General features: G+C 42.4%; 1 protein-coding gene across 1 annotated transcript in view; it reads left to right on the forward strand.

Moving 5' to 3' along the window:
- The window catches only part of SMG6 (SMG6 nonsense mediated mRNA decay factor), a 242,306-nt gene that overhangs the window by 46,193 nt on the left and 185,231 nt on the right, over nt 1–10,882 (forward strand). Inside the window, exon 9 of the mRNA XM_007454196.1 lies at nt 4,889–4,950. Coding sequence (XP_007454258.1) covers nt 4,889–4,950 — 62 coding nt within the window. The remainder of the gene's footprint in view (nt 1–4,888; nt 4,951–10,882) is intronic.

Consider the following 10,882-nt stretch of genomic DNA (forward strand, 5'->3'; position numbering starts at 1 on the left):
CGCTCTTCTTGTGATGGCGTACACACTCAGGGTTATAGAATCACTGATATTGATCTCACCCTGCCTTCTTGTTTTATAGTTGAAGAAACAGCCTTAGGAAGTTGACGTGATTTGTCGATAGTTATGTAGAAAATAAATGGCATAACCAAAATTTGAACCCAGATCAGTGGTCTTTGTTCATATTATTCCGTACTACTCCCTCCCCCACGGTAAACAAATGAGCGATAAATACAGAATAGTCGCGGTTCTTTCTTTTCTTTAGACCTAGTGCCAGTTTTCCTCCTGAGAGCCAGCCTGGTACTCTAAGCTCAGCTGTCCCTCTGCTTGCTGGCTGGGTTTTCCGGAGCTGACTGCTGATTTGACATTTAGCCCAATTTCCCTCCAGTTTGCTGGCTTTAAGTAGGAGAGATAATGAAGTAATAGCAAGTAAATTGCTTTAATGTAAGACTTTGTTGAAGCAGCACTAAGCTGCAGTGTGAGAGTGAGAGCTGTTGTTTCAAGGGGTGCATTTGTTTTAAGAGGCACGTTTTACACTTGAATTCACATGGCTCAGATCCAGCCATCTAAGTAGGACAGCTCTACATGGAACTTGGGCTTAATTAGAGCTAATTGAGCTGTCATCCTGCCCAGAACAGTTCAGGGGTGAGGAAACTGCAGGTGAAGCGTAATCACCATACCTGCTCTACCTCAGCCTCAGTGTGGCTCTTTGGGATTCGAAGATGGATTTTTGTGATTTGCTTTGTCTCCCTACAAGGCATTTGAGTCTTGCTACTTGACTTGCCTATACATTTTTATTTATCTATATCCTGGAAAGAGGAATACTGAAAGTTCTAATGAGCAGTTTTTATTCCTGCTATATGATTATTATACTGCTGACTTACCGGTAGGCTTCCATGTTTTGTGTGCCATGCCCTCCCTCCTCACTTTCTCTATCATCTCCTTAGATCTCCCTGCCACAGACTTTTCCTGGCTGAGGGATAGTGACAGTAAGGGAAGCACAGTCCTTCCTGGCACCTTCATAGTCAGAAGGCCTTGTCTTAGGTTTTGGAACATAAATGGGGAGTTGGCAAGTTGGTTTGTTATTTATCTTTTATTCTTGGGCTACAAGTTCTTTGGCTTTGGGGACTCTGTCTTGCTGGTCTGCTGTTGATTGTGCCTGTCAGGGGAGCACAGGGATGAAGGTGGGCAGCTTCACCTCTGTGCTCACATTCTTTTCCACCTGTGATCTCAGTGCTTTAGGGAGATAACTGGGCTTTGATGGCAGGCTCTGAAAGTCCTGGACATTTTCTAACAGGTACCATTGAAATTTGGTCTTCACCTATGTTGTCTCATATCTGAGGGGATAGAGCCCCCCTTTTAAAACACAACAAAGTTTTTTTTTTTTTTTTTAGTACTTGGTATATAAAAGTAGAGACATCCCAGATGAATAAATTAGAGAATGATAGTTTATGTTCCCCAAAACGCTTTAAAGACGCATGCTGGAATTCCTCTTAATACTGAGGAATTCCTCTTAATTCCTCCTACTGTCCTTAAAATGATTCACTTTTCAGAAATTCAGTTTTCCACACAACTTTTTAGAAGCAGGAACAACTATTAAGAATTAAAATTGAGCATATTTCAGAATCCTCTCCTCTGGTGATGTCTTGCTGCCTCTGAGGAGCTTCTTTCTCTTTCCTTGCTACACAGTTCATAAAGCACTTAGGCAGTTCTGAGTAGTAATAACCGGGGCTTGCATAAGACATTTATTCCTCAAAATGCTTTAATTTGTATTACTTCGTTTTGTCCTTTCAGCTCTGAGTTAGGTGCCGTCAGTGGTGGAAATTCCATTTTACAGTTGAGGAACAACCCAAACCATTTTACTCATAACGCCATAGTTAATGGAAGGACAGACTTTGTTGTGAGTGTCCAGAGACCTACCCATCCAACTATTGCCATTAGTGTCTCTTTGGGTCCTTGGGTTTAGATGGTACAAAAGGCTCAAGAGTCCCTTGTGAGTCGGTTATGGACTTAAACCAGAGAGCCAGGAGCCCTTTAATAATTCTAACACTGTCTCTTAGGGCTACACCCAAGAAGCATTTTTAGTTTCTGGTGAACAGTATGTAATTGCACGAGGAAGATCTGGAGACAGTCTCACCATATGCGGAAAAACAGTTCTTTCTCTTACCCGAGTGAGACCATCTGAGTGTATTGTTAAGAATCAAAAAGCTCCAAACATGAAGCCAATCCATGGTGATGTGTTGGAGAGGGAGGAAGCTCAGACTAAGACCTTCCTTTTGTGGACTTGGTATCAGTTAGGTTTTCCAAAAGCTCTGCCTCAGCACTTGCTGACTTCATGTTGTTAATTTACGATAGTGCTTAGTCCCATTTTGATCAATGTGTAACAAATCTGCTTCCTCAGTATAACATGCTTTACCTCTCTCTAGAATGTATCTACATTTTAGCTGCTTTCCTACTCAAAATGTTGGTGACAGATAAAGAGAAACTATATTTTGGGTGACAGGTACTTTCAGACTAAAAATAAAGCAGTGGTTCTCATTAACCAAGGTCAGAGAGAATGTGTGTATAGTTTGACAAAGTTTGCTAAGATTCCCTTCACTATCACTAGTTGAAAAACAATGCATTGAAATCCACTTTCTACTAGATGTAGTTAAAATATGATAATGGCAGGTGTGAAGTCAGGTAATTAAGTAGGCTTCATCTGCTACCCTAAGAGAAGGATCTTTGGGAAGTATAGCTAGAACTCCAGCATTAAAAAACCTCGTGGTGCACTCATTTTGTTCCAGGAGGCATTGTGAGTTACACAGTGTTTCCTACCTAATGGGTGAGGAAAACTTAAAGGTAAAAGTGAACTGCTCTTTTTAGTTGCTCTTCCGCCCTCGTTGGCCCGTCATGAATAAGCTCACCTGTTCTCTTCCTGAGACAGATGGCAGTTTAAGGGGAGGAGAACTGTTTTGGAATCGGAAGACCTGGGTTCAAGTTCTGTCGTTCACTGGTTTAAGGTGCTTGAATTTCTGAGCTGTCTTGCGGCTTGGGGGATAGTAATTGGCTTGAACGAGATGGGTTAATATCGTTCTGTTTCTACCAAAGTATCCTGTATGTATAAATATAACTAGTTATGGATGAGTTAACCAGTTTATGATTGGCAGCTGGAAAAAGGGACATGAGTTAAAACAAGAATAGAGAGAGAATATATATTTTTACCTTTTTATTTTGAAATAATTTTATACCCATAGAAAAGTTGCAAGAATAATACAGAGAACTCCTGTATATCCTTCACCCGGATTCTCCAGTTGTTAACATTTTACCACTCACTCTACCATTCATTGGGAGAGCATGTTCAGCTGACACTTGAGTGTTTACAGATACCGAGCACGTGCTTTTAGTTGCCTTATCTCATGCACCAGTCCCTTAATGTATAGGTACTGTTATCTCCACTGCGTAGAAAGAAAAACTTTGGGAGGTTAGATCAGTTGCCTGAGACCCCACAGCAGGTAAGTGGCAGAGGTTTGAGGGGTAAGTTTTTCACCACCTTCCTTTGCATTCTAGCCCAGGCCTTGCCACTAACAGTGGCGGAGCCCTCGGCCATTTATTTTGTGGCAGGTCCTCATCTTTCCCTTCGGTTCATGGAACCCAGTGTCCCCTGCCCTGACTCACTTCACTGTAGAGACAGGTTACGTTCCATGAAGTATCCTTTTTAACTACAGAAATCAGTTTTGTCTGGTATTGCTGATTAAGTGTAATTTGTTCAAGCAAGTATAAAGACTGAAGATTGTTTGCAGTTTGTGGTTGAAGTCACTGGGGAGACGAGAATGCCCTCCTTTCCTCACGCCCAGCTTCCTTGTGAAATTGGTGGAACTGCCACAATTTGACTGGTTTTCTGTTTTGCAAGGGTATAAACCAGAAGAGTATTTTCCTCTTGGGCAGAACATCCAGGGTGCTGGACTGTCGCTTGCCCGTAACCACCACCTTGAGATCAAAAGCCTTTATCCCTCTTCCCTGTCTGGCTACAGGGCCCGGAGCATATTGCTTCCAGGAGGCCAGGGAAGATGACAGGGTTTGCTCTTTAGATTATTTCCACTTTCTTTGGAGTTGAATTTTTTTTCCCTGCCTTGTTTTGCTTAGAGGAATATATCCCCTAAATTTTGATAGAAGTAGATTTTCTAGAACCTTGAACTGAGATTGAAAATTTGGTAGCTCATGGCTGTGAGCCAGATGTGGCTGGCAAACGTGTGCTTTTGGCTTGCCTAATGTTTAAATTTTTTTTCTTTAGTAGCCAACATTTAAAAGCCAGAGGATTTCACATAACCCCAGCTTTCAGTTCTTCTTTCAAAGAAAAGAAAAAAAAAAAAAAGGAAAGGTTTGAACTTGTATTTTAAAAGCTGGAGAAGTACGATTTGATAAGCTAGTTAGTGGTGGGATTACCTTACCCTTGGTTACCAAAGAAGAGTTCTGTTTTTTGGGTAGGTAGAAAAACAGCTCGTAAGAAGGAGAAGAGACTTATCCAAGATCATCATCATCCCTGTCCTGTACTTGTCAGTGTTTCATTTCCGTCATTATGGGGACAGAGTGACTTCTAGATGGCAGAGGGTGACAGCCATCTACCCAGCTTAGTTGGGATTCAGTGCTTCGCTCCCTGCACTCAGACACTACTGCCAGCAGGGGGTGCTGTCCGTTCACCGAGCCTGCTGTCATCTTGGCTCAGCTGAGCAGCAGCTGTTGGGCATGGGCCCTGGGTCTGTGTGAGAGTTTGGGCATGTTCATTTGGTTCCCATCCCTAGTGCCCACCCCTTAGACCCTGGCCAGGTTATTGTGTCACTAGGGACTCTGTTCAGTAACAGGAAACTGGGGAAAGTTTAATTGTTTTCTCCTCTCTTTTTTTCCCATGCAGCTGAACAAAAGGTTCATCCTCAGTTTTCTCCATGCCCATGGGAAGCTGTTTACCCGGATTGGGTAAGTGTGCAGGATGTTTATTTTATTTTCCTACATTACAAGTCATTTTGGAATTTAATATTGTTAGCAACTAGACTGTGTTTGTAACTGAGGGCACAGGGTGTGAATTCTTAGGGGCCTCCACCTTCTCTCCTCTTCCCTTCACTCACTCTCCTACTGTGCTCATGAGGTTTGGGAAGTATTACTCTCCATCCCTCTGGCTCCCCCTTCCCTACCTTTACTAAAGCCCCCTTTTAACCACAATCTTTTCCCAGCCCCCACCCCTAATCCCTCTGGGTTTCTCTTTCCTCTGCCTTCCGGCTCAGCCCCTAGTGAGCTCCGCAAGGAAGTCATGCTTAGTCCCTGGGTGCAGCTGCCAGGGGTCCTCCTTGGGGGAAAATACTATCCACTAATTTTCCCTTGAAAATTAGTGGACAGTAATTTCTTTCTTCCAACATTTTCTCTTCCTTCGAACCATACCCCTTCCTCCTGTGCTCAGTTTCCTGCACCATATTGCTGACCTCAGTAAATGCTAAGACTTCTCTATGGTTTCACCATTCACCACGGATTTCCATATAAATCTCAGGGAAGGTGGTGTGGGTGAGACCCTGTTACTTAATCCATTAAGTCTCTGGGAAGAGTATCCCTTTGGTGGATCCGAGTTTCTCCTCACTGTGTAAAGCTGGTGCCCCTGTGCTGAATGCCTCATTATTCCAGGAGAGGAACGGGTGGCAGTGCCCTCAGGTCGTCTCTGCATTTTAATATTTTCTGAGTTGGAGGATTTATTGTGAACTACCCTTTGAGGTGATTTGCTTTGGATTATAGTTCCCCCAGTTGTTGTCAGTGTTTGCCTTTCACTTTCTTCTTTTGAAGATTTTAATTAATTAATTTTTTTGGCTGTGTTGGGTCTTTGTTGCTGCGTGCGGGCTTTCTCTAGTTGTGGTCAGCAGGAGCTACTCTTTGTTGCGGTGCGTGGGCTTCTCATTGCAGTGGCTTCTCTTGTTGCAGAGCATGGGTTCTAGGCATGCGGGTTTCAGTAGTCGTGGTGCGTGGGCTCAGTAGTCGTGGCTCGCAGGCTCTAGAGTGCAGGCTCAGTAGTTGTGGCGCATGGGCTTAGTTGCTCCGCAGCATGTGGGATCTTCCCGGACCAGGGCTCGAACCCATGTACCCTGTATTGGCAGGCAGATTCTTAACCACTGCGCCACCAGGAAGCCCCTCCCTTTCACTTTCTGTCATAACCTTGTAAGTGTACCTGTAATGCTCTAGAAGCTTTCCTTAGGGGGAGAAGCTGAAAAGCTTTGTCCTGCTTGAAGAAACACAGTTTGTGGATGGTGAACTAGACACTGTACCTTTTACATATTCATTTGTCATCAGCCTGGGCAAGAGTGACAGGGATGGCTATAGTCTTGATTTTGAAATGACTTGGGAAACTTGGAGTAGTGCCAATAGATGCATCTCTACTAGCAGAAATAAGTGTGAAGTGATTTACTCAGCAAAGTAAACTAGGTGCATCAGTAGCAACCCCTCACCCCACCCCCATGTCAGCTCTACTCTGGCAGGAGTTTTTGCTTAAGACTGTTGTATCCCTAGTGCCTGGCATGTAGTAGGTGCTCAGTAAATATTTGTTGTAGGAATAAGTGAATTATTATAAGAAATGGGTAGATTGTGAAAGACTGGAGAGAGGGATCTAGTATTCTGTGGGTCGTAGTAGGCCAGTCAGTAGTGAGTAATGTAAAGTTGCAGTTTCAGGATTATTATCTTATAATAAGAAGATATTATTTCATAAAATAGCACATCATATCAGAAATACCACTGTACTGCACTTAAAGTAGGTGCTATGGTTCCTTATCTCTTTATTTCTTTTAAAATTCTCATTAAAAAAAATCTTTTTTTCCCCCTTACTACCTTTCTAGTCAGTATTTTCTCCTTTTTTCCTTTTCCTGTGTTTGTTCTTTAACTTTTTATGTACCCCATGTTTGCTCTAAGTCAGGATTTCTCAACCTCTGTACTGTTAATATTTTGAACCTTATAATTCTTTGTTGTAGGGGCTGTCCTGTGTAGGATGTTTAACAGCATCCCAGGCTTCTACCCACTACATGCCAGTTGCATTCCTTCTCTTCACCCCCAGTTATGACAATTAAAAATGTCTCTAGACATTGCCAAATGTTCCCCGCAGTGCAAAATTGCTCCTGGTTGAGAACCACTGCCCTAGGTATTTCTTAGCTCTGTTAGAGACTCTTGGGACTAAAAAAGTTAAAAATCTTGGTCCAGAGTATACGAATGTTTAGGAGATACACACACACACACACACACACACACACACACACACACACACACACATATATTTTTTAAATCAGGTTAAGCATTAGTTAGAACCTTATTTTTCTCCCTTTTTAAAACTCTCATATTTAGATATTTTGAAGGAAGTTTGAGAAAGGATCACAATAATGATTAAAAAGCTAGAAATTGATTTCTGAGAGGACAAATTAATCTTTAAAAAAATAAGGTAGGGCTTCCCTGGTGGCGCAGTGGTTGAGAGTCCGCCTGCCGATGCAGGGGACGTGGGTTCGTGTCCCGGTCCGGGAAGATCCCACATGCCGCCGAGCGGCTGGGCCCGTGCGCCATGGCCGCTGAGGCTGCGCGTCCAGAGCCTGTGCTGTGCAGTGGGAGGGGCCACGACAGTGAGGGGCCCGTGTACCGCAAAAAAAAAAAAATAATAAGGTAAAAAAAGTTTTATTTGGAGACAGCTGTTGGGGGTACCCTAACTGTGTTTAAATATTAGGGTCATAACCAAATAGTTTTCACTTCTTTTGGATGACAGCAAGAGAAAAATAAAATAGGCTTATGTTGCAGCTGGAGAGGTGTAAGAAGATTTCACAGAGGGAAGACGTTCAGGAATTTTCTTCTCTGGAAGCCTTCGCAAGCGAACAGATTATCTCATTTGTCAGAGGTGGTTTGCTGTGGTCCAGATTATTTTTCAAGATCTCTTCCATTCCTGCATATAACATATTCTGTTGGCAAAAAGATAAGGCCAGTCTCGTTGCACCTTCGTGAACAATGAGTCGTCGTAGTGTTCATATGAGGAAAATGTATGTAAATTCTAGGCATCCCAGCCCCTCAGTGAGTATTCCTCTTGTGCTCTCCTCAAGGTAAAAAGAGAATTGAGCCCCATATTTATTCTGGAAGGCAGAAACAGCAATAATTTTTCTATTGGAAAAAAAAAAAAGTATAGAAGTCTGTAAGACTAGAAAAGCAATGAGCCCGAGCCACACACAACAACATGGACTGCTGCCTAATTACCAAGAAGATGTGAAATGTGGGAGGCGTTGAAAACGAATTAAGAGTGAGGAGATTGTAATGGGGAGCAGCTGAAGACACATCCACTGTCCCGCCTGCCTGCTGAGAAAAGCCCCCCGTGGCTCTCCCAGTCTTCGTCTTGTCCGTGCCCCGTGTTCTCCGTTGCATCCGCGTACGCTTGAGGGCCTAATGTGTGCAACGCTGGTCTCCTTCCTCTCAGCAACCAGCGAAAAAGAGGTGCGGAGTGTTAGATGGAACCAAGTGCCAAGAAGAGTTTGTTTTTCTCCGCTGACTAGTTCTAAGACCTCGAGAGGGAACAAGTCAGAGCCTCTGTGGGCTCTGGTTTCCTTATCAGTAGTTTAAATAGATGATCTCCAAGGTCTGTTCCAGTCCTTATGTTCTGTAGCACTATGATTTTTCCCCCTCATTGTTACCCTGTCATACGGCTTAGTTGTTTTGTTTTGTTTTTTGCTACTGGTTCGCTCCTATCTTGTTCAGTTTTTAAAAATTAAGATATTAAGAAAAGTTAGGGAGCTTCTTTTCTGCAGAGAATGTTGTCTGGCCCAGCTGTGTTCCCCAGCATATGAGAGGTTGGGTCCTGCCCCGTTAGTCACTATCTGAGTCACTCACGGGTCTAGGTCCCAGTATTGTCTGAAAGACTGGTTTCTTGAAACTGCCATTCAAATGAGACAAGGTATCTCTGGAGATCACTTCAGAAAGCAGTCACTTTAGCCAGCGAAACTCGTATCCTGAAAGTGACCGTACCTTCTGCAGCTTTAAAGGATAGGGCTGGAATCCTCTCAGGCTCAGGAAGGGGAATAGGTCGGGGTGCCGTGTGGCTCCTGACAGACACTGGCTTTCCCCGGGAGAGGCAGATCAGACCTGTGCTCAGACTCCTCTGAGAGAGGTCGGGAAGCCGGCAGCCTGTAGACTTTTGATTTGTGACAAACAGAATAATTTTGCTCCCCATTATAACCTAGGTTGAAGTTACCACTTTAGTTTTTACTTGCTTGCCGAGTCATGCTATTTGCACAGCTTCAAGATCTCTTGGAATTCAAAGGCTCATGTTTATTTTGGACTCTAAATTGTTAAGAATATAATGTTTGTGTCTTGATTTTTGAAAAATTATAAATGTATTATATACAAAAGCCAGAAGTATTCATCGTAGGGGAAATCTTTTTACTATATACAGTGCTTATTGTAAACTATTTAGAAAACCCAGCAAAAAGAAGAAATAAAAAATTATCCTTATTCTCACTATCCAGAGATAACTATCTACCACTAACACTTGGTGTATATTTTATCTTCTTTTCTATACATCACGCACACACATTTTCTTATTTATTTTTTACAAATATGTATAAAAAGGGATCACGTTAAACTACTTTAAAACTGTCCTCATTTAATATATGTTGAACTTTCTCCTACGTGATTAAAAAATCTAATACAGCTTTTAAAAAATAGGATTCAGTTGTATGGATGTGCCATTTTAATCATCGGCTGTTGTTGGGCGTTGAGGATGCTTCCAAGTTTTGGCTGTTACAGATTGCCGTTTTTTTATGCTTTCTCTCCTCTTCCTCTGCTGCTACTACTGCTGCTGCTTCTTGCCTAAAACTTTTACAATTATTACATAAGTAATATATAAAATCTCCTTATAAAAGTATAACATTCTTTTCTAAAATTTCTTTCAACTCTCCCCCAACCCCTGTGCCTTCCAAAGAGATAATGCCGGACATCAGGTTATGTATTCTTCCAGACCTTTTTACTGTATTTACATACTTAGCATATGTAGCCATAAAAACCATAATTTTATTTTGTGGTGTTTTTTCTAAGCAAATTGTATACTGTCATTATCTCAGTTTTAGTATAATTTTCATTCTGCAATATGGGGTGGAGCGAAGAGAAAGAAAGAAAACTACTTACAGGTAACTTGAGGCCAAAAGCAGACATCATTTTGGTTACGAAATTGGGCACCAGAAACGCTGTTATTGAGCTCTGAGGAAGAATCTTTTATCTGTGTGTCCTTCAGTTGTTGCCTAACAAAGCTGATTTTGTCTGAGAATGCCATCTTTCCTCATATCTCAGAATTGGAGTTACTCTTAACTTATGCATTTGATTTTTTTTTTCCTTTTGTTTTAATCATGTTGAGCTAGTTGAAAGGCGAACGGGGGATTTTTTTTTTTTTAAACTTTCGAAAAAAAAAGAAGATGTGGACATTTGGCCTGGTGCTCTTTTGAGACTTCATTCTGACCTAGGGAGTGTTAACGGATCTGTTTCAATTCCCATCCAGGGAAGAGGCTTCCTCAGACACAGCCTCGAAGCAAGACTGTCCCACGTGACACTTCTGTCATGTCGTTCTGTGCTGGCTCTCTACCGCCTTTCAACACGGAGACACATGGCTCTGAAACTTGCCCAGTGTGGCTGCTTTTCAAGCAGAGTGAACTCTGCTATTCTCGTAACGAGAAGTGCTATAGCCCCCCTCCCCACCTCCACCAGAAAGAGTGCTGCACAGTGTCAAGATTTAAAATGAAACCTTTGTTATAGCCCATGGGGAAAAATGGATCCAATCCAGCCTCAAACATATCACTCTCTGCCATTCCAAACTGACCAAGAGTTTTAATGGTTCTGAAATTTTTTAGAGGGGGGGTGAAAGAGT

The sequence above is a fragment of the Lipotes vexillifer genome, unplaced genomic scaffold (assembly GCF_000442215.2).
Source record: "Lipotes vexillifer unplaced genomic scaffold, Lipotes_vexillifer_v1.1 scaffold680, whole genome shotgun sequence".
In the NCBI taxonomy this organism is placed as follows: domain Eukaryota; kingdom Metazoa; phylum Chordata; class Mammalia; order Artiodactyla; family Lipotidae; genus Lipotes; species Lipotes vexillifer.